Consider the following 25,019-nt stretch of genomic DNA (forward strand, 5'->3'; position numbering starts at 1 on the left):
TAAATGAGTCCGTTTATGAAGCTTATATTTGCATCAACTTAGATTGCTCCTCTAAGGCAAGGCAAGTTTATTATGGGGCACCTTTCGTACTCAATGGCAATTTAAAGTGCTTTACAGGGCAGTAGAGGAAAATTACAGTAGAAGAATTAAAAAAAAAAAGTAAGATAGTAAAAACTATTTAAAATAAGGAATAAAAGGTAAGCAATAAAAGAAAGGGCTGTTATTCATATAGTACTAAAAATAAAATAAATAGATCTACATCTACGTACAATTCAATCTAATTGCAACACTACTCAAAGGCACAGGAGAACATGAAGGTGACTGAAAGCTGCCTCCCCCCATGTGGTTCTGACCTGGGGCACCACTAGCTGACCAGTCCCGAGTGGCCTACTAGGTTCATACAGTTCTAGCAGGTCTGAAATATGTTTTGGTCTGAGGCAGTTTATTGGTTTGTAAACAATCAATAGCACTTTAAAGTCCTGTCTTTAATTGGCAGCCAGTGCAGTGACCTGAGGACAGGAGTGATGTGCTCGCTTCTCTTGGTTCTGGTAAGAGTTTAGCTGCTGCATTTTGAATAAGCTGTGAATAACAGTGGACTTGGGAAGTCCAGTAAGGAGACCATTGCAGTCCAACCTCCTAGAGATGAATGCATGAATTCGTTTTTCTAAGTCTGGTTCTGACAAATACCCTTTGAATTTTGATATGTTCTTGCGGTGATAAAAGCAGATTTAGTTTTTGCCTTTATTTGGCCAGAGTCCAGGATTACACCAAGATTTCTGACCTGGCCTTTAGACTTTAGAGCTCTGCTGTTAAGCTGAGCAGTGACCTCAAGTCTTTGCTCCTTACTGCCAAACAATTACCTCAATTACTTATTTTTGTTTAGTTGAAGGAAGCTGTCCCTCATCCAGTTATTTACTGATTCTAGGAAATTGCAGAGAGCGTCAATGAGACTATAGTCACCTGGTGACGGAGCTAAATAGGTCTGAGTGTCATCTGCATAACTGCAATAGGCTATTTTATTATTTTTAAGGATTTTTCCCTTAGTGGTAATATGTAAAGGTTAAACAGTAGAGGCCCAAGAATGGATTAGTGTGGAACACCGCAGGTCATCGATGTTCGTTTTGATTCACAGTAGTTGATGAATCAGTTTAACACTGATTAAGGTGGGTCTGTTCCCAATTAATTTGCTTATACACATTTTTCTGATGTCTTTGGGCATGAGCCGATGTTTTATATCAACATTAGACTACAATTTCCACACAGATGGATTCCTAAATATAATCGTGGTGTGAGTTGGGTCATGATGTTGGAGCCTGTGTTCAGCCCTGATGTGAGTGTTTGTGTTTTGCTGCTGAACCCTTTAGTGATGAATGTAAAAATATGAATGTGTGTGATTCATTTGTGTCTCTGGAACTCATCAGGTCACATTTAATTACCTTCTTTTGTCTGTGTTGTTCAGGTCTGGATTGAAAGAGATGAAATCATCTGTCTGTTGCCTTTCAGCCTCTGCTTTTCCTGTGATATCCAGTATCTGACTGGTTGTCATGGGGACAGTCTGAAAAGTTTTTACCTGCATAATCTGCCAGTCTTCCAAGAGTTCAGAAACAGCAAGTACAAGATGGCAAAGTTCTCCCTCTAAACCGCGTTTGTTTGAATTCCTCTGGAGTTTCTCATTCCTTTTCTTTTATTTTGAAATGGCAGAAGTCATTTAGACGTGCAGTGCAGAATGTCTTTTCTTATTTACTCTTTTTGAATATGCACAAAATTCATAATAACTCTAAATTACTGGTTACAATAATGTCCTGTTATCTTTGAAAGTATTATTACATCTCGTTTCTGTCATGAAAATTATACCTTTAGAGGAAAAGAACTGACATTTTATTATCTTTTAGTGGAAGTTGTTGGAACAAGATGTTAATTTCTGTTGGCTCCGGACCCATCACGACCCTGAACTGGAAAAGCTCTTACAGACAATGAATGATTGAATAAGAAGGCTTTGTTCTAACTTGGGGGTGATTTTGGGAACACAACTTTAGGGGTGCTAAGCACCCTGTGATCCTAGCAGCCCAACAGACTCCACACCGACACCACACCCCACATTTTTTATGTGGATTTTTCCAATACTGTTTAAAGGGGACACACACATTTTTTAGGTAATGTTTCTTCCCACCTTCTCTATCAGGTTTAATAACAGAAATCATTGCCTACATACACTGCCTTGCCAAAATTAGTTTTCCAGGTTCCAGGTACCCTCCAGTGTGTGAAACCCCTCAAGGGCCTTTTTTTTCGTCTTCTAAACCTCATACTATCACTTTCTAAACCACATACTATCATTACGATAATAGCAGTATGTTTTTAAATGCGTTAAGATTTTGCCATATCAAAATATTGTGATGTAAGCGCGAGCGTCGGACGCAGGCACGTGGTTGTGACTTGAGTACAAGCTAGAGCTGGGTGAAATATTGCAAATATATTCATCCGTCCATCCATTATCCACCGCTTATCCGGGTCCGGGTAAAGAAACCGAGACCTCCCTCTCCCCAGCCACTGCTTCCAGCTCCTCCGGGGGTATACCGAGGGGTTCCCAGGCCAGTCGAGACATGTAGTCTCTCCAGTGTGTTATTGGTCTGCCCCGGGGCCTCCTCCCCATTGGACATGCCCAAAACACCTCACCAGGAAGGCGTCCAGGAGGCATCCGGACCAGATGCCCGAACCACCTCAACTGGTTCCTCTCGACATGGAGGAGCAGCGGCTCCACTCCGAAGCTCTCTCCCGGTTGTCTGAGCTCCTAACCCTGCCTCTAAGGGAAAGTCCAGACACCCTGCGGCGAAAACTCATTTCAGCCGCTTGTACCCGCGATCTCATTCTTTCGGTCACTACCCAAAGCTCATGACCATAGGTGAGGGTTGGGACGTAGATTGAATGGTAAATCGAGAGCTTTGCTTTTCTGCTCAGCTCTCTCTTCACCACAACGGACCGGTACAGAGCCCGCATTACTGCTGACGCTGCACTGATCCGCTTGTCAATCTCCCGCTCCATCTTTCCCACATTCGTGAACAAGACCCTGAGGTATTTGAACTCCTCCACTTGAGGCAGGATCTCACTTCCAACCTGGAGAGAGCATTCTACCATTTTCCGACTGAGTACCATGGACTCAGATTTGGAGGTGCTGATTCTCATTCCTGTCGCTTCACACTCAGCTGCAAACTGGAGGTCCCGGCTCGATGAAACCAACAAGAACACATCATTCGCAAAAAGCAGACATGGAACCCTGAGACTACCAAACCATAAAAATTATGAACACAACCGGTGACAACAGGCAGCCTCCCTTATCTGGGGTGTCCACCACAGAGTGTGGGGATTGCCACCACGACAGGCACCAACAGCTCCTTTCAGCCGCCTCAACAATGGAGGTCCAGAATATGGCCCAATCAGACTCAATGTCACCGGTCTCTCCCTGGATGCAGTCAAACTCTGCCAGATATGGGAGTTGAAGATCTTTCTGACAGGTTCCTCTGCCAAACGTTCCAAGCAAATCCTCAACACATGTTTGGGCCTGCCAGGTCTGTCCGGCATCCTCCTTCGCCATCTGATCCAACTCACCACTAGGTGGTGATCAGTTGACAGTTCAGCAGTTCTCTTCACCCGAGTGTCCAGAACATATGGCAGCAGGTCCGATGATACGACTATAAAATCGAAATGCGGCCTAGGGTTTCCTGATGCCAGGTGTACTTGTGGACACCCTTATGCTCGAACATGGTGTTCGTAATGGACAATCTGTGACCGGCACAGAAATCCAATTACTGAACACCACTTGGATTCAGATCAGTGAGCCCATTCCTCCCAATCACGCCCCTCCAGGTCTCACAGTCATTGCCCACGTGAGCGTTGAAGTTCCCCAGCTGAACAATGGAGTCCCCAGAATGAGTACTCTCCAGCACCCCCTCTAGGGTCCCTAGAAAGGCCAGGTACTCTGAACTGCTGTTCGGTGCATAAGCACAAACAACCGTCAGAGCCCTTTCACCAACCCGAAGGTGCAGGGAAATTACCCTCTTGTCCACTGGGGTAAACCCCAACGTACAGGCGCTAATCCGGTGGGTTATGAGTAAGACCAGTCCTGACTTACGTCTTTCGAGGTGAGCTCAACTATATCTAGCTGGTATCTCTCAATCTCGCGCACCAGCTCAGGCTCTTTTCCCACCAGAGAGGTTATATTCCATATATATATGTTCCAAGAGCCAGTTTCAATAACCGAGGATCAGAATGCCAGAGTCCCCGCCCTCGGCTGGCACCTGATCTACAATGCACCAGACCCAGATTACTACCTCTCCCACAGGTGGTGGGCCCATGGGAGAGTGGACCCATGTTGCTCCTTTGGACTGAGCCCCGCTGGACCCCATGAGTAAAAGTCCGACCACCAGGCGCTCGCCAAGCAGTGCCTCCCCTAGGCCTGGCTCCAGGGTGGGGCCCTTGTAACCCTACTCTGGGTAAGGGAAGCTGTTTCTCTGTTGTTCTTTTCATCTGTTTCTTTATGGATCACTCTTTGTCTGGTCCATCACCTAGGACCAATTTGCCTTGGGAGACCCTACCAGGGGCTATTGCCCCCGACAACATAGCTCCTAGGCTCAGGCAGGCAGGCAAACCCCTCCACCACATTAAGGTGTTGATCCAGGGAGGATTGCAACTATATATTTGATAGTATTTTATTTTATTCTTTTTAACACAGTCTTGAAAATGACCATATTCGTTATATCGAGAATACCAATAATACGCAGGTTTCCATCTGAGCACATTTAAAACAGCACACGTCGCGTGCACCCACTTACGCATGCATGCACACACACACACACACACACACACAACCACCCTCCCACCCACCACCCTGTCCTGCCTTTGTTTGTGTATGCTGCTGGAGCGGTTCTCAGCAGATATATCGCACACACTCAGGCCTGCCTCTGATAACTGTGAGTAAGTCAACAATGGACAAAAATGAAACCAGTGGTGAAGCTTTAATTCCAAAAAAAAAAAAAAAAAAAAAACACTGTTAAGACCATGATTTGTTTGACAAATGCTGCTCTCCCTCAGCCGGAGGGAAGTGTTGCCAATGCTTTTCAGAGGAAAGTAGCTAAAGCTTGCCTGAATAGTTGCTAAAAGTGGACTAGATGATGCAATGCACTAATTTGCCTATTTATTACATCATCACGTCATATTTATTTATTTAACTCAGCAGGACTGTTTGACTACTGGCTGAAACCAGTGAATATTGAAAATTTTCCCTGTGGTCAGTAGCTGAGACCAACTGATTAAATGAGTGAAATGATTGCTTGATTAGTTAAGAAAATCAGCAGCTACTACAGCACTTATATGATAGGACACCCCATCTGTACAGGGTAAACCATACAAACAAAATATGTGGAAATTTAAAAAGAACAATTTCTCTAAACATCTGAGAAATTAAAGCACGAAGAGGAGCAGAAACACACCAAATTTATACTGGAGAGAAGCAGGAGCAAGTATGTGTGTGATGAGTTTGAGATTTAAGGTGTTTCATTCATTCATTCATTCATTATCTGTAACCGCTTATCCAATTCAGGGTCGCGGGGGTCTAGAGCCTACCTGGAATCATTGGGCGCAAGGCAGGAACACACCCTGGAGGGGGCGCCAGTCCTTCACAGGGCAACACAGACACACACACACCCACCTACGGACACTTTTGAGTCACCAATCCACCCGCAACGTGTTTTTTTTTTTTTTGTTTTGTTTTGTTTTGGACTGTGGGAGGAAACCGGAGCACCCGGAGGAAACCCACACAGACACAGAGAGAACACACCACACTCCTCACAGACAGTCACCCGGAGGAAACCCACACAGACACAGAGAGAACACACCAACTCCTCACAGACAGTCACCCGGAGCGGGAATCGAACCCACAACCTCCAGGTCCCTGGAGCTGTGTGACTGCGACACTACTTGCTGCGCCACATTGATGCCACATTTACCTTAAATAAATAAAACAGTCAATACACCACTAGGCTTCGTGAAAGAGTGTATTTATGGTTTGAGTCAAACTTGTCCATTTATTTAATGTGCAGCTAAATTTCAGGGTTTCCAGATTAAACATCTTAGTTTTAATGTTGAATGAATTGTGTTTAAATGAAGTACAGTGTACAATAGGGCTCCCTCAATCACTCTTCCTCAAGGGCCATATCCAACCAACATCGCAAAGGCAAGGGGCCCGTGTGTCAGTTTTTATTTCGGAAATTAGTAAGTCATTGTAAATAGGCCTAACTACAGTTGATTTTATTCACCATTCAATGAGAGAAGTAACAGCAGTGGGTTGAAACAAGAGACCTGAAATTGGGGCGGCGCTTATTTGATTAGTTTGCATTTTTTTGGCAGCAGTAGCATTAAGCCCTAGTGACAATAGGTTTTTACGTTTCACTTAGGCCATTTCAAAGTGCGATTACAAACTCGAGAGGACGGGAGGACGCTGTGGTCATTCAGTAATTCGTGTACTTGATGAGTCATTGTCTCAGGGGCAGGGGTTTAAAAAAAAAAAAGAAGCCATCGTGCTGAGCTTGGTGCGAAATGCTTTCTGGAATATCTGACTCTTTCAAGTCTATATTAGTCTCATCCCAGTGCATCCTCGATAATAATATCAGTATTCTAGCAGTAGCTGCGAAATATTAGGAATTTCATGTGCAAAATTTGAGGACATATACACAATCTGACAGTGGCTGTGTTAGGGCCAATGGTTTAATACTTGCGGGCCGCTGTAGGTCCGAGGGCTGCCTATGAACTAAATGTGAAAGAGGAGGAGGAGCAAACAGCAGGTAACACTGTCTGCACATGCGCAGCTCATTCTGTGTGCGCACTGCGCAATGGAACAGACAGACGTTCTTGGATGGGAAGTAGATATTGTTTGTACAAAAAGTTGCTAGATGTGTCGCTGGTCACTTTTTAATAAATCACTTGCTAAAAGGGTCTGATAAGTTGCTAAATCTTGCAACAAAATCTTTTTGTTGTAAACGCTGCCGGAGGGAGGGGCAGATACTCCACGGTTCCTAAACAGAGAATGCACTTCTCATTGGTCATCCCAATGAGCTGGTCATCATTTAGTGCTGCAACCAATAGTCACAGTCCCACCTACAGGGGTTTGTTGGGTTTGTGGCAGCATAGAAACATATGGAGGTATGATCTGAAGTCATAGAGAAAATCTCTTCAGGAGTTGCAAACCTGTAAATTTTTTCCCCCTCCCACAAACATCATTTCCTGTTTACATCCCATTTTCTACATGGACCCTTGGTCCTCCATGTTTGTTTTCTCTAGAAGGCTTTTCATAGGAGGCACTCTGCCGCAGAACCAGGAGATCTCAGCCAATAGCATTCGACACGTGCCTAACGAGTCCTCTGATTGGTTAGAAAGGATCGCTGATCTCTGAACAGTGCCCGCCCCTGGCTCTACACCTGCTGAAATCAGTTTTGCACCACACTGACTAAGATACCAAAGTGAGAGCGCATGGAAGTTGTCCTGTGAGTGAAAAAGACAGCATTTGTGACTCGTAGCCGCAGGTGTAATCATTGTAATATGTTTGTGAAAAAACTACAGATGTTGCATTGCACAAATTCACATATTGGTTTGTGAATCTGCAACATTTGCGCATGTTTTGCAAAATATTCACTGCTGCAACTGAAGCAAAACTGTGAGCGTATGAGACTTTTTATTTGTGTGTGTACAATTGGATTTGTGCACCTGCAAAAAGAATTTGTAAAGGTGTAACTGTGAAGTTATTTGTACTATTTGAAGGTATTTGTGGGAGGGGAAAAAAATCTACAGGTTTGCAAGAGATTTTTCTCTGTGACTTCAAATTTATTGATACGTGTGTTCCTGTATTTTCTACAACTACAAATTTCACTGGCACAGGGGCTCACGGGTTTTGCACCAAATATACCTCCATAGAAATAAACTAGTAGTACTTTATACATAAAATCACATTAGATAATTTCATATAAGATAACTGTTTAAGACACAATTTGTTTAATTTATTATATATTTAAAAAATAATGAAGCACGAGGGTCAAGCAGATACACTGGTATCAGATCAGGCCTCTATCAGCAGGTACTCAATATTAAAAGATCGGGACATTGCTATTTCTTAGATATAATGTTTTATAATTACAGTTAGATAATGAAGCATGTTCTGTTACAAATAAACACTAATACTTGGAAATTCATTCATTCATTCATTCATTATCTGTAAGCGCTTATCCAGTTCAGGGTCGCGGTGGGTCCAGAGCCTACCTGGAATCATTGGGCGCAAGGCGAGAATACACCCTGGAGGGGGCGCCAGTCCTTCACAGTGCAACACAGACACACACTCAAACACAAACACATTCACTCACACCTAAGGACACTTTTGAGTCACCAATCCACCTACCAACGTGTGTTTTTGGACTGTGGGAGGAAACCGGAGCACCCGGAGGAAACCCACACAGACACAGGGAGAACACACCACACTCCTTACAGACAGTCACCCGGAGCAGGAATCGAACCCACAACCTCCAGGTCCCTGGAGCTGTGTGACTGCGACATCTACCTGCTGCGCCACCGTGCCTACTTGGAAATTATATTATCGTGTCGTATATCACAATTCCTTTTAGGCATATTGAGATATGAGTTTTTTGGTCATAACTCCCAGCCCTAATTAGCATTACACTTCTCGATGGAGGAGAGGAAGGGTCGTACAGGTCAGGATGGGTTTTAAATTTGATAGGTTTAAGGTAACATTTCATTTGAACACAGCATCTGTCCTTCACACTGTGCGTAAACTTCATGAAGAATGGCCAATAGAAATGCTCCAAAATTACCCTGAAATTCTTCTGCTTCAAACTCTTCAAGGTTTTGGAGGTACATTTTTAAACGGTGATGGTAGGAACACACTGTAGTGATATATTCTTTTTTTGAACCAGCTTCTGTCATTACAATTTCAGGCTGAGCACTGCAGAAACTGCACTATGTAACTTTTGCAGGACAGTAGGAAACCACCCCTCCCTCCCTCCCTCTTTGATTTTAGTACAGTGCTGTAGCAATTAATTACACTAGGGGGAGCCTCTGGGACAGAAAACACAGATCTTACCTAGTGTTATTTTAAATCGCTTAAATGACCATTTTAATAATTTTCAGTCGGAAATGCGAAGCCTGATCCAGTCAGATTATTAATCACAGCTCAGTGCTCGTACAGGTGTGGTGCTCTGAGATGGGGGGTGGGGTGGGAAATGTGTCACTTGATTTCCGCATTGATTCTAAATAGCAACATTTTTCCCAAACCACTCACAGGGATCGCTAATGTAGGATCAACATTTTTCTGCTAATGTTTCAAAAAAAAAAAAAAATCAGTGGGTGGCAGCCCGTATGTTTTAGAAGAGCTGAAAAAGCAGTCAGGGCATTTTTTTTTTCTTGATCCTTTATGTTCCTTCTCCAAAAGAGACGGAAACATCTGAATTCAGCGCAAGTCTCCGACGCTAACAGCGATCGATGCTAGCTCCAGTGATGCCACAGTCTGCAACACGGTTAAAAACTATGAAAGTTTCCTGATTTAGCTGCTTCTCTCTGTCTTCCTATTGCTTCTGTCTGGCTTGGGACTTTGGGACATGGGATCGCTTTTGCGTCTAGCCCTCTTTCGATTTTCTGCTGCTCTGGGACCCGGGTGTGTTGATCTTTTATGTTTTCTCTTTTGGCATGGAGTCCTGTGATGTGACGCAAGCCCAGTTTAGATGCTTGTTGTTGTGCTGTGTTTTCTCCCCTGACGTTGTGGAGTTGCTCTTTTATCCTAATGATGGCCTCACATTGGTATCCAGAGATTCCAGTCCTCTGGGGATAGGCTTTCTCCTGCGAAATCTTCATTTTCTTGTAATTTCTAGAAGAAGCCAATGACAGGCCGTGTCAGTGCAAAGCCAGGAGCTGTGCTGAGGTAGCTTTCTAATGTTTGTTTGCAGTTTGATTACAGTGAAATGAGGAAATGATGCAGTGTGTCAGGACGTTCGTTTTTTTAATAATAAAATAAAATAATAGGTTTTAGTAATTGGTTGATTCACGTTTTTCAGTTCGTATCCATTATCGATACAGATTCGGAAACAAGAGCTCTGAAACTAGGCCCGACCTAAAAGAAGCATTTTCGTTATCGGCCGTATTTCACAGAGAAATTAAGGTGGCGCTACTACACCGTCTGAACAGCCATATTTCACATTTCTCATGAACTTTATAGTATAAACTATATTTGAAACTGTTCGGCACGTTTCCACTGACATAAAGTGGTTCGCAAACCAGAAAAATTAGTTCCCAGCTGGAACCAAAGAACAGTAAGTTCTTCAACGTGGCTAAATAAGACAGGAAAGTGCTTTGTTTATTGGACAGAGCCTCTGTGGTTGGTTAGTTATATCTCACAGATAAATGAGGACTGTTGAATTTGTCTTATTTTGTGGTGGGGAGATATTTTGTGGCGTCAGTGTGTTTATAAAACTCCATATAGTTGCGCACAGCCACATTAAACTTCATGTGTTTTCACTAACCAATTACAATGAACAAATAAGTAATTATGAAAATGTTCTTGGTTGAGCAAGAAAAACACTGATGCTGGTGTTTTTATTATTGTGATCCTTTTTTAATTTCTGCGTTTGTTAGTCCTGCCCTCCATATTTTCTGTAGAACACAATCACGTAATAAAGAACACATGTAAACAAAGACATAGATATGAAGCACCAAAGCTTCTCCAGACGTTCCAATGGCATGGGTTTGTAATTAGGGCATTTCCTGTTTTTGAAAATGGCAGAAACACCTTTGTGACGATGGCTAATGGCAGTCCGGCAAAACTAGGCTTGCCTCATTTCTCTTTGTTTTCATATGATCATCATTTTTTGTTGGTTTTGTGTTTACAGTGACATCATGAAGCTGAAATAAACCACACAGTACGTATTATTAGAACAGCAAAAAAAATTTAGGCTACGATTCCCAAAATATCTCCTTCCACACCAAGTTTTTCAAATGCACTTCATATATTCACATGAGAACACGCCTCCAAAACACCCCTCTGTTTTATTTTCTGTCTGTTTTACATTGTTTTGGAGATACAGGGTTTTCACTGCACAGCGATGGTCTTCTCTTTCCAATTACACACCCCTCCAATGCAAACACTTTGCCTTTCTCAGACACACACACTGCATATTTCTGCTCACCTCTGTATTTTCAGTGTGAGTTTAGTAAGACACAGTGTTCAGGTTGCAGAGGTCAGTGTATTTAAGGCAGCGTGCTGACAGAACATCAATAATATTCTTAATAAGGCCTGTGTGTGTGTTTATGCGTGTAGAGGGGGGGGGGGGTGTATTTGTCTTGCAGGCAGAGGGCACTGAGGGCATGTAGACGCAGGAGTGCATTAGAATAGAGGACAGACAGTGAAGGAGTGAAACTGCAAGCCATACCTACAACACACACACACACACACACACACACTCTCTCTCTCTCTCTCTCTCTCTCTCTCTCTCTCTCATATCCCAATCAATATCTCAATCAGCACTAAAAAATAGTTAACAGGAGAGATGGTATTGTGATATCTACCCTTTGTCCACACAAACACACACACCCACACACACACACACGGTGTCCACTTCTTAATTACAAAACAAAGGGAGAACAATGGGTTACAGCAGCAGAAGTAAATATTAGCACACGCTGTTAAAGAATCTTCTTTAAATGTATATAATGTATATAAAGAGGCAATAACTTTGAGGCAACATTTTATTTCTAAAATAACACACATTTGTACTATTTATTATAAAAAATAATAAACCAACATTAATAAATTCGATTGTAAAAAATAAGAAAATATCAGGGTATAAAAATAAGTTTAAAATTTGAATATAAATTTTAATGATATATATTTAATTTGCATAATTTGATATGTATTTGCAGTACAGCAGGTAATGTATCACACTGCTGTTGTGTTTTTGTGACGTACTGTTTACTAAAACATTACAGAAATCCTGGTCCACTTTGGAATTCTCAGCAGATGTTGGATGTTTTGTGTGACGCAGAATCAGCATTTCGTGTCACTTCAGCGTAAACGGGCTTCGCAGATGGATTGGGCTGGCATGGTTGTGACATCATAACACTGAAGCTGAGCTCAGCAGTTTCTGTGCTGTCAGTGTGTTTGCTTTTTGTATGAATAATTTATAAAATATTTAATATTAGTCTTATATCAGCCACAGTGACATCACAACCCTTATGAGTTCAAAACAGGATTTACTGCAATGATACAGCCCTGATCTAAATGTTTGTTAGGCTTTTCATTAAACGTGCATTTAATGTGGAAAACAATAATAAAACCATATTGAAGGGTTAATATTCTCGAAGTTCTGGAACATGGATGATGGAGGGAATGAAATGCACCGTGGTAGGAGCCCTTTAAAATTAATTTCTGCATGTTTCTGGAGTTTATTCTTGTTGCTTTTCCTCATGATTCGCTGCATTGCTCTCTGTGCTGATGCTGCTGTGGAGTACTGTGCAGTAACAGTGCTTGGCCTTGTCATCTGCTGTTGTAAAGTCATTAGTCTTCTTTTGTCATAGTGGCTGCACCAAAAAAAACCTCTCGGCAGATCAGCCCAATCAGCGGCAAATTATTCAGCACTGAGCCACAATAACAAACATCAGCCACGAGAGAGTGAGTCTCCTCACTCCTTACCTCTCACTCTCGCTCACTCTCCTGTGTGCTCTCCTCATAGAGATTTAATGAGGCCAGCCCCTATTCAGCTCCCGCAAATTAATTATTCCCTGTAATGAATATTCTTACTTTACTTTCTGTCTGTCTTCCTCTCCTTTAGTTTACTCTCTCACTTTCTCTGTATCTCTCTCTCCTTTTCTTTCTTTCTTTTTCCCTTATTCACTCATTCGGCTCCTCTTTCTTTCTTCATTAATTATTTCTTCAGAAACAGCAGGATCCTGCCAGAGTCTGAGCGTTTTAATGGTTTTATTACCCACTTAACCTTTGTGTTTATTTTGTTACTTAGTTATATATATATAATATGTAAAACAGGTGTGGGTCACTTTGACCTGGGCCATCTCTGACGTTCAATATCATTAAAGGATTGTTTTATTTTTATGTTTATTTTTGCAAAACTTCTATGTGGATTAGGAATACCCATCTGTGGTTCAGTGCTCAAGACCCCCACAGAGCAGGTATGATGTGTGTGATGGATCATTCTCAGCGCTGTAGTGACACAGACTTGGTGGTGCTGGTGTTAGTGTGTGTTGTGCTGATATGAGTGGATCAGACACAGCAGAGCTGCTGGAGTTTTTAAAGGCTAAGCACCAACTGTATGAAAGTGTCAAACAAATACAGAGGAATTTGAGTTCCTAACTTGTGTTTATTGATAGTCAGAAAACATGTTATTTCTTACTAATTCAAGGAATAAGGTTTAAAAGACGGTTGCGCCCCCCCCCCCCCCAAACGGTGTTGGGAAACTCTAATAGGCGTCTTGCCTGTGACGTAGATGGTGGACAACAACCCTAGAAGTTGCACTTAATTTAATGCAAAATGACGAAAAGGTGTGTTGTTTTTGGCTGCAATCATTCAATGTACAGTGGGACATCTGTGCACAAATGGCCCAAAGATCCCAAAATATCCAGAAAATTGACTAAATTTGTCAACTTTAAACGGGCACTTTGGAAAGGACCATCCGCTCACTCCGTTATCTGTAGCTCATTTCACTGGCGCTTTTCCAACAATATGGGCATGTAAGGACACCAACGAAAGGTGTTCAAGAGCCTCTGTAACATGGAGGTAAACAGGGTAAGGACACTCACTTCGCCTGTTTTAGTTGGTGTTAGTTAACGTTAGCTTGACTCGCTAAACTCGGTGGTTCAGATTATACTCGGCTACGTAGCTGCATTACGGAGGTTTATAGTGTCGGATGAATTCGAGTTCGACTTCGATCACATTTACAAGAATAACAGTACCTCTACATTTGAGTTTAGCTTATTGCTAGATACTGTCATAACAGTCAGTCATAACGGTGTTTTACCGCGGCGTTGTTCAGCTGTTCTCCACCAGTGACGTCACACGGTTGCATTCAAGAATTTCCGTAGCGAGCTCGAGTTTTTCCGTCAATTTAATAAAATTGTCAGTTTTAAAGCAAATTAAGCTGCTATTTTCATTTTAATTCATACGTATATATGTCAGTAACTACAATAATGTGAAATATTCATGGAGGTCCATTAAGTGGCGCTTAGCCTTTAAACCCTCTGTCCACTTACTATCCACTCTGTGAGACACTCCTCCCTCGTTGGTTGACCTTGTAGATGTAAAGTCAGAGACAGTAGCTCATCTGTTACTGCACAGTGTGTGTTGGTCATCCTCTAGTCCTTCATCAGTGGACACAGGACGCTGTCGGCTGGATGTTTTTGGTCGGTGGACTATTCTCAGTCCAGCTGTGACACCAAAGGGTTTATAAACTCTAGCAGCACTGCTGTGTCTGATCCATAACGTCAGTGTCATTGCAGCACTGAGAATGATCCACCACCCACCTCATACCTGCTCTGTGGGGGTCCTGAGTGTTGTAAAACAGGGTGAACAGAGGAGGAGTAGAAAGTATGCAGAGCAACAGATGCACTACAGTCTGTAATTGTAGAAGTACAAAGTGTTCCTGTGTGGTAGGTGGAGCTGAGAGAATGGATGGTGAGTAGATACAGGGTAGATCTATTATTTTCAGTATGAACAGCATTGGTGGTTGGTAATAGAACTGCAGCACTTTGTTTAGATTTAAACTCAGCTGTGAGTCGTATCGTGTTGATGGAAAAAGACACTTGAAATGTATCATAATCTAAAATGATTGTGACAGAGTTGGAAATACCAGCTGTTGTTTCCGTTCTATCAAATTGATGTCATTTACATGAAGAATGGAGCAATAAACCTGGTCCAAGTTTGGTTAAAATACATTTTTTTATATTTACTCCTATGCCGTTGCTGTTGCAAAATGCTAATGTGTTATTGCACACATTTTTCACAACTTTACATAGTTCTGGGGAATCTGTGACATTATCTGGTCAAAATACCACAAGGATCAAACACCACAGCCGTGTTCTACCCTCTGTCTAAACGAGCCTCTTCAGAACGATCAGATTCCGCACCTTTTTCTTTAAATGAGTATGAGCCACAGTTTAGTTCAGACAGAGAGCCCAGCTGTGAGGAGCAAGGAGCAGACACTCTGGGGTTTTAGTTATTTTATTTTATATTATTATTATTAATATTATTTATTTATAACAATTTTTTTGTGAATATATTTTTATGAGGATTTTTTCCACACAACACACACAAAAAAGAAAAAGAAACAAAGATGCACATGTAAGGGGGAAAGCAAAAGGGAAAAAAAAAGAGTGAAAGAATGTAACACACTACATACAATTTCAGCCAACATGTCTTTAACAAAAGCAATAGCTTCGGACCATCTCTCAACCGTAACGGACTTAGCATGATGTAGCCTCCCAGTAAACAAGGAATGTCCCTGGACGTTCAAAATAGGTCTAAAAGTAGTCTGTCCGTCAAGGACATATTTTAAACGTCAATGGACGTCCAAAATCCATCTTAATAAGTTAGTTAAGTGGTGACCAATCGATAACGTCAGTGGACGTCCAAAACGCGTTTTATACAAGTAATTTGTTTCGGGACCAATTAATAACGTCAGTGGACGTCCAAAATACGTCTAATAGTCGTCTTTTTAATGTCTGTGTTTGGACGTCTTTTCAACTTTCATTTTCAAACTTAAGAGAACGTTGATTAGACGGCAGTCATTACGTTATTTCAACGTTGAATCAACGCCTAATTGTTTACTGGGCAGGAAATGGCTCGCTCCAACAAAAGTACATCCAAATAATGCAAATACACAGAGTTTAAACACAACAGATTCACCACGTAATTTAAGAATAGTTTTATTGATGTACAGGCAGCAATAATTATTTTCTTTTTAACAAAAATTATATTATTTTTTATATTAAGAGTTGAATCATCTTCAAGCAGAAACTGTGGACTTTGTTGTAGCCTCTAAAACCATTCAATGCTTTCCAAACAACAAACCCTGGGTCACAAGAAGCCTACAATCTCTCCTGAACCAGAAGAGAATGTTAGGTCAGGGGACAAAGAAGAGCTGAAGACGGTGCAAGTAAAACTCCAAAAAGGATTAAGGAGGCCAAGGAGGAGTATAGGACTAAACTGGAGACCAAGTTTCTAGTGCTATATTCTATGCTGTTTTGTGCTGAGGCAACAAAAGTGTACTGAACAAACTGAACAAACTTATCAAGAAGGCTGGCTCTGTTGTTGCAGTCAAACTGGATACTCTGGAGATGGTGGCAGGAACTTAACAAGCTACTGGTCATTATGGACAATACTTCACACCCCTTGCACACTACAGTGGACAAACAGAGAAGCACGTTCGGTGGAAGATTACACAGGTGCGCTGTGCCAAGGAGCGGCGTGTGAGGTCGTATTTCCCACAACAATAAGGCTTTACAACGAGTCTCCTTACTGCAGGGATACTACTGATCATCTGCAGTCTGAACTACACCATACTGTTACATGTCCAGTTCACACTGTCAGTTATAATTAACTCATTGTCACTGCTTTTTATCTTACTGGCAACTTCACTTGCCTCTGAACGCCACCACTACTGCAATAATAATTATGCTGCTTTGTTCTTGACATGTACATTGTTATTTATCTTGTGTCATATACAGAACTCAAATGTATATACACCCTCCTCAATTTTAATATATTAAGGTTCATAGCACTGTTGTATGACACTTTTTTTTACCCTTGTAACTCACTACAATATCACTGCACTATTTGTTATTTCCTTCTGTATGTGTCTTATTTTGTACACTATGTACAGTACAGTGACACTACAATTTCCTTCGGGATCAATGAATTGTTATCTTATCTATGGGTTCTTTTATTGAACTGGAGATAATTTTTGAGTGTTAGATGTTGTTGCCGTATGTTTTGCTTGCAGATATTCAGCAAAAATAAGTGATTACACTTTTGTTGGAGGAAAATGTAGTGTGTTTGTGTGTGAATGATGTGTGTGTGTGTGTGTGTGAGAATGATGAGTGTGTGTGTGTAAAGACAGGGCCTTCTGTTGGCAGCGAAAGTGATGAATGACCCTTTTCTCTGTGCTTTGCAGAGCCGAAAACTCCACTTTTCACTGCATGCATTATGCCTGAGTGCTTGTGTGTGTGTGTGTGTGTGTGTGTGAGGAAAACTGTGTGTGAGCGACAGTCAGTGCGTGAGTGTTTAGGTGATTAGTTTAAGTGGGGATTTGATGTGCCCCTATGCCCCTCCCTGTATTATTATACCAATTTGTCATGTTTTATGTCTGCTGTGACCAGTCAGATTTGAAATAAAAATGGCTGCCCATTTTACAGTAACATGCTAACAATTATGACATGGCAGAGCATTTATTCTAGCTGCAGGGAATTTTCCTTCTTGTTTCTAGATTGTAGTGAAGTACATTGTATTCCATGTCCATGCACTACAGATTATGTAATGTCTACACATTGTCTTTTTAAGCACTAGAGCATGACAGAGACTGAGCTGCCACAAGTGACATCATGGCTGACCGCACATTCTGATTGGCTGAAGAGTGATCTATCTTAGATATCAACATTGTGTTATAGTAACTACAATTCCACTGAGAGCACGTGGCTTAGGAATCACTCCGTTTAAGCTGCAGATAACGCTACTATTATTTTATGAAACATATACACTGACTGATCACTGGATTAGGAACACCTACATTGTGTCTACACTCACTGTCCATTTTATCCATCCCTGTGTGTACATTATCCCCATTTCACCCTACTCTTCAATGGTCACAGAGGTATGAGTGATCAGACACTGCAGCTGTATCACTGTATACAGTATTTAAGCTGCGGCTGGAAAATAGTTTACCTGTAAGTCTACGTCAAATTCCTAAACTGTCGTTAAAGCAACGCTAGGCAGTGTATTTGCATTAAAATCACTTTAAAATCATTGTGATGATCCACTGACCAATACATTTGCATTCTATTGCTTCTGATCCACCTTAAATCGTGCTATAATTGCACTGTGGAAGTTCCAGCCCATCATCGAAGGCGTGACAGTTGTATTGGAGTTTCAGAGGTATTGTTTTTTCAGCTTTATCATATCATACCCTGAAGTTCAATTCAAACAAAGAAAAACACAAGGTTGAAAGGTTTATTTGCTTCTGGTTGACTTTAAAGTTGCTTAGAGATCAAAAAAAAAATGTCTGCACTGTGTTTGTTCCTTTGGCTGTTGTCATCAGACTGTAAGCAGAGCTTTAATCTGGAGATGAATAAATGTAAAAGTAAAGTTGGAACAGGGACTAATATAACACCCCTACCTTGGCTGACACCTATCCCCTGTTTCTGAGAGTATCAGACCACCTAAAATTACACAGCCCCTTTCTACAGGGACTTATTAGTGGATTTCTGACATGTTTTGTCTTTCTTTTTTTTTCCTGAGGAGGTAAAAATCATTATTGAAAAAATCCCCACTTTACCTCGACATATTTTTCTCTTGATTTTTCTCTCTCGCTCTCCCTCTCCCTCTCACCTCGTCTAATTATGTGTGACCTGACATTTGGCTTCCTTCTCATAATTTTTCTAATTTGGCTGTGGGTTTTTCTTTTTGCAAACCGTGCTCCTCTTCTCTCTCCTCACAGGGGTTTTGCTTCTGTGGTCCTTATATTGCCTTATTACGACATCCCACTAGGCTCCATTGTGGGCCCTCGAAAGGTTATAATTTTCTCAATCCCACTGTGTTAGAGGACTTTAAAATGTGCAAAATACTGTGGACCCACAGAAGAAAAGACGCTGAACTGTGTGAAGTAGCCGGATGTTTTTGAACACTTGCCTGTCCAGAATTATTTATTGGGTGTTTTTAAGGGGAGTTTCCCTAACATGGCTAAGGACTAGATTTTAGAACATTTTCTGTGAGGATTTGATTGTATTCAGACATGAGAATAGTAGGTTGTACTCACACTACCCAGTTCATACTGTGTACATTTTGACTCCCAGAGTCCAGTTCAGTCGACTAGTCTGAGTGCTCCGCACAGTGCCTGTTGGGCAGGTGAGCCTGGGCACAGTCCAGTTGGACTTTGTCATGGTACACATCAGATCCATTTATCATGGACATATCCTCAATCAGGGGTGGCACGGTGGTGCAGCAGGTAGTGTCGCAGTCACACAGCTCCAGGGGCCTGGAGGTTGTGGGTTCGATTCCCGCTCTGGGTGACTGTCTGTGAGGAGTTGGTGTGTTCTCTCTGTGTCTGTGTGGGTTTCCTCCGGGTGACTGTCTGTGAGGAGTGTGGTGTGTTCTCTCTGTGTCTGCGTGGGTTTCCTCCGGGTGCTCCGGTTTCCTCCCACAGTCCAAAACAAAACAAAAAAAAACCACGTTGTGGGTGGATTGGTGACTCAAAAGTGTCCGTAGGTGGGTGTGTGTGTGTCTGTGTTGCCCTGTGAAGGACTGGTGCCCCCTCCAGGGTGTATTCCTGCCTTGCGCCCAATGATTCCAGGTAGGCTCTGGACCCACCGCGACCCTGAATTGGATAAGGGTTACAGATAATGAATGAATGAATGAATATCCTCAATCATTTTTGCAGACCTCAATGTGGCCCATTGTCTTTATTTGCATATTGATCTGTTCTGGTTGTTTTTTCCTGTGATCTCTCTGTTCAGGAGCTGCTATATGGGTTTGTTTTAAATGCCTTTTAAAGCATTATTATTATTATTATTATTATTATTATTATTATATCAGTGACATAAAATGACCTGAAAATGACAATAAAATTGTTTAATGTAGTTATTTCTCAGACAACAATAAAATGGCTAGGGATTTTCATTTCACCATAATGCACATTAGAAGGTTTTTATTTTTATGTTTGAAAGGTAATAGTCGTGACTTTTACCAAACATTTTGGCAAACACTTCCAACAAACCCTGCACCTCAGCAGTAAACCCTATACAGGAGGTCCTCGGGTTACGTCAGTCCCGAGTTACGATGTTTCGTGGTTACGACACATCTCCCACTTACTGTATAAAGCCTTGTTTCGACTTAAGTGGTTTTGCGTAGTGAATGTCGTAACGTGAACTTCGTGTTTGGTGTGCGCGGCGGAAGAATACAGGGTTACGCGGCTCGGGACCGAGGAGGATAGGTGTTAGGATAGGATAAGTGCTTACAGTATGTTATTTACGTACAGTATGTATGTTCCGACTTACACCGAAAATCGGTTTACGACGCGACATAGGAACAGATCAACATCATAAGTCGAGGACCCCCTGTATATACAGTATGTCAATGAGTAGACCAGAGTTATCTCTTTTCCACTTTTCCAATGTATGCTTAATCTCTGATTTTTTGCTTTTCCACTAGGTAAATATGATATCAGGCACATGGCACAGGCCCTTTTCTTGGTCCCTGTGCCAGCACAATCTAGCCATCTGTAAAATCACCAAGTTACAATAGAGATCACATCTGTTTTAATCCAACTCTCATTTTTTTATAACGACAGCTTGTAAAATAATTAAATAAAACCAATAAATGAATAAAAAAACAAACAAAAACTAGCAAGCAAATACATGAACACCGTGGAAAAGTGAGCTAGGATTGGGCACTGAAAAGCATGTTGAGCCGTGCGACATGCTGAATGGAAAAGCGCCATATGTTTGTTTGCAGTGAGTATCAGGGCATTAACATCACATTCACATTCCATGTCTGAGCACAGTTAGTGAGGTCTGGTAATGATGTTGGAGGATTAGCTCAGAGCAAAAACACCACTCCATGGTGCTCTGTCCGCTACCTCACAGCCAATGCTGAGGATCCTTGTATCCCCTGAGCTGACACTTTGTATTGAGCATGGTGACCTCAGGCTTGTGCGGCTAAAGCTCATTTCCCTGTTTATAAGAGGTTTTAATAGAGCTTCCCACTTCCTGATGCATTTCCCTTTACATTCAGAAAGTGTGTGTTTCATGTATTTTCTTATTATCTTAACACCGCTGCACGTTTGTGATTCAAAACATTGCCAATTACATTTTTAACGATTCATCAGAGGAAGAGGAAAAGCAAGTGGAAAAAAAGGTAAATATTTCATTTGTTTAAAAGTCTTTTTAAGTTGGAGCTGTGAACATATTGCTTAAATGTTATCATGCATTCGACTTGAGAGACATTTAAAAGATTAATAGCTTGCTTGGAGCGTCTTGGTTTGTGTGTGTGTGTGAGTGTGTCTGGTGGTGATGAGGGTGTGTGTGCGCATTTGAGATTCTTTTTGTTGAGACTTTATTTTATTAGTGTGTTTGTTTGTGTGTGCTCGTGCATGGTGCACACCCATTGGCATAGAACAGGAAATATACATCACCAGAAAATCATTGAGGGTTCCTATTGACTCTTTGAAATGTTATGAGGAATTATAAGTGAATCTAGAGCGGGTAGTGCTTTTATTTATTAGCCGTTTATGACTAAGGTGTAAAGAGCCCTTCAATTATCATTCATTATTTATGAAGCTGTAATGTTGCTCAGCCTTAATGCTGTATTTTTATTCCATTATAATATACACATATCTATATGAGGAATCCAAAGCAAGGCAAAAAGCTCGTCAGTGCGTCCAGATTAAGGCCCCCTCCACACGGAAATAACTGAGGTTTTTGTGTATGTTTTGGCCTTCCGTCTACAGGAAAATGGCAATTTATATCACTGAAATCTAGTTTTTGAAAACACTCTACAAGATGGAAATATTTGAAAATGCTGTTGGGTGTGGCGTTGTGTTCACGGGTAAAACATAGCTTTTCTGAAAAGCTGCTGTCACACAGCGTGTCTGTCTCTATCTGAAATTCAAACAGCTCCTCTCTCTCTCTCTAGTGAATTACATCAGTCATAGACTACATTGTACACACACAGAAAACACTAGATTTCAGATGCACACATATAAAAAAAATATAAATGATGTGTACGGGGTGGGCCATTTATATGGATACACCTTAATAAAATGGGAATGGTTGGTGATATTAACTTCCTGTTTGTGGCACATTAGTATATGGGAGGGGGGAAACTTTTCAAGATGGGTGGTGATGATGGCGGCCATTTTGAAGTCTGACATTTTGGATCCAACTTTTGTTTTTTTCAATGGGAAGAGGGTCATGTGACACATCAAACTTATTGGGAATTTCACAAGAAAAACAATAGTTTTAATGTAACTTTATTCTTTCATGAGTTATTTACAAGTTTCTGGCCACATATAAAATGTGTTCAAAGTGCTGCCCATTGTGTTGGATTGTCAGTGCAACCCTCTTCTCCCACTCTTCACACACTGAGAGCAACACCGCAGGAGAAATGCTAGCACAGGCTTTCAGTATCCGTAGTTTCAGGTGCTAACTCATGAAAGAATAAATCTACATTAAAACCATGACCCTCTTCCCATTGAAAAAACAAAGTTTGATCCAAAATGGCCAACTTCAAAATGGTCACCACCCATCTTGAAAAGTTTGCCCCCTCCCATATACTAATGTGCCACAAACAGGAAGTTAATATCACCAACCATTCCCATTTTATTAAGGTGTAGCCATATAAATGGCCCACCCTATATTAGAAATATATAATGCACTGCATCTAGATTCAGTCATTTCAGGTAGTATGGAGTGATTTGGGATTAAACATGTGTGTTTCTTTCATGCCTCGTGGTGTTTTTATATCTCTTTTTAAGAGTTACTATGGCCCCCTACTGGAATGGCAGTATAATGCAGTCAAATTTGTATTTGTTTAGAGGGGGAAAAAAAACAGAGGAAATAAAATAACTATTTTAGATAAATATTTATAAAGATCTCTTTGGATGGGCAACTGGGATTGTAATTGCCAGAAATGTTGTCATTTAAACATCCAAATTTACTTACAATAAGAAGGGTATCAATTAGAGATGGGACAAAATATAGATATAAAATATGATACAAAATATAGAGCTCCAATATTCCAGTTAGGCTTTATAACCATCTTCCTTACATTGTTGACAGTGCTTTCCGCTATAGATCATACAAAATACACATGCGGTCGATCACCTGTGTCTGCACTTGATCGCACGCATTAGAACAAGTGTCTACTCTTGGGGAAATATAATGATAATATGGTTTCTGCTGGCCTCAGCCTCCAAAAAATAAATGAAGCAATTCTCATTCTGCCTGTTATGATGTAAACCTTTCATTGATTTGCCATCAGATGATTATTAATAATTGGGACAGGCCACATCTTCACGGCCATCTTAGAAAATCAGGCAGAGGCTATGTTTCCATTTGTTCAAAACTGAACCAGAAGCCAGTGTTTGTTCAAAGTTTCAATGTAGTGTCAAAGTCAGGAGTTCACAAGGCTGTTCAGTTATGATTTGTCATCCCTGACTGGGCTGGACACTGTCCAGAAGGACGCTAGCGGTTTGTTTTCATAGGTCCTCTTCCTTTTCTGTTCCACCTCACACACTATAAAACATGTCGGTAGATTTCATGGTGAAACTCTATCAAACCATGAGAGTAAAAGACTGTAAACTCTAAAAAGTTTGACTACGGTTTCTGTAACTTCTTCTGTAATTTCTTGTGAACATTATATTTTTGCAGTAGTGGACAAAGTACACAAACCATGTGCTTGAGTAAAAGTACAACTACTCAAGGTAAATTATTCTCGTTGTAGATTTTCACTTGAGTAAAATTACAAAAGTACTTACTTCAAAAATAAAAGTACCATGATGTATAATGGCTCTATTGCCCTATTATTATTTTGTAACAAGACTCATGCCTAACACATTGTAGGTGAAAAGACTGTAGTGTCACTCTTGGTTTCCCAGTCTTTTAATGGAATGAAATTAATTAATTAATAATAGTCTGACACTGAGCCCAATTTATGCTCCTGAGCCTGATGCGCACCTCTCCAGAAACTTGTTGCATCTACGCAGACCATAACGACTGTGATTGGTCTGCACTCGGAAGAACATATTTCAAGTTGCTCAAGTCAAGAAGTCCAGAAGTATTGACTCCTCTACACTACACTCCCTAAATAGTGTACTTTAAAGATTCGTAAAACATATATCACTACATCACCACACTATGTACAACATAGGGTTGAAGAAGATGTTTGAAACTCAGCCCTAGTGGTTGGTGGTGAAATTGAAGAGTGATGCAGATTCCAACGGACAAGTATAAAACTCTCACTATGGCATAGGGCACTTGGTGGAAAAAAAAAACACTTGGAATAAAACAAATATGTAACATTTGGGGTTTTGTTTCTGCTCCTGGGGCTCTCCCTGGTGCAATTAATTTTTACAGCACTATACTGAAATTGTTAGGGAGGTGAAAGGAAAGGGGTGGTTTCCTACCGTCCCCCAAAAGGTACATAGTGCAGTGTCTGCAGTGCTGAGATGAGAGTAGCAGCGAAAGAAGCTGTTCTCCCCGTTGCAGGTCAGTGAAGCATCACAATGATTTTGAAGCTGTAATGTTAAGGAAAAATATTACATAGTGTTCCTTTAAGCTCTCTGTTTTGTCTACATAGTCGCAGAGTATGGTTTGAGTTATTTCTGCAATTCTGAGACACCTGTTTCTTAAGCAGGTTACGGTTTAGTTTTTCTGACTTTTTGCCTGATATTATTTTTTTTGTCTTTTGGACTTGTTTATGCCTCTGTACAGATTTTTGGGTTTTGGAATATTTCTTCTGGTTTTGACCTCGCTTCATGTATTGGGTTTAATAAAGTTGAGTGATTTGTGACACCTACAGATTTGTAAACCATGTATATGAATGAATAATAGTTACTGCTGACTCATTCATTCATTATCTGTAAGCTTATCCAGTTCAGAGTCACGGTGGGTCCAGAAAACACCCTGGAGGGGGCGCCAGTCCTTCACAGGGCGACACACACACATTCACTCACACACACCTACAGACACTTTTGAGTCAC

At 41.2% G+C, this 25,019-nt stretch overlaps 1 protein-coding gene across 3 annotated transcripts in view; it reads left to right on the plus strand.

Moving 5' to 3' along the window:
• si:dkey-12j5.1 (uncharacterized) overlaps window positions 1-25,019 on the plus strand; it is a 174,564-nt gene that overhangs the window by 47,565 nt on the left and 101,980 nt on the right. Inside the window, exon 9 of one of the 3 annotated variants that reach the window (XM_066678155.1) lies at window positions 16,367-16,559. The exons of the other annotated variants lie outside the window; for them this stretch is intronic. Coding sequence (XP_066534252.1) covers window positions 16,367-16,522 — 156 coding nt within the window. The 3' untranslated portion in view covers window positions 16,523-16,559. Of the gene's footprint in view, window positions 1-16,366; window positions 16,560-25,019 lie in introns of those variants that run through there. 3 annotated transcript variants of the gene reach the window in all.

Source organism: Hoplias malabaricus, chromosome 1, assembly GCF_029633855.1.
Source record: "Hoplias malabaricus isolate fHopMal1 chromosome 1, fHopMal1.hap1, whole genome shotgun sequence".
Classification (NCBI taxonomy): domain Eukaryota; kingdom Metazoa; phylum Chordata; class Actinopteri; order Characiformes; family Erythrinidae; genus Hoplias; species Hoplias malabaricus.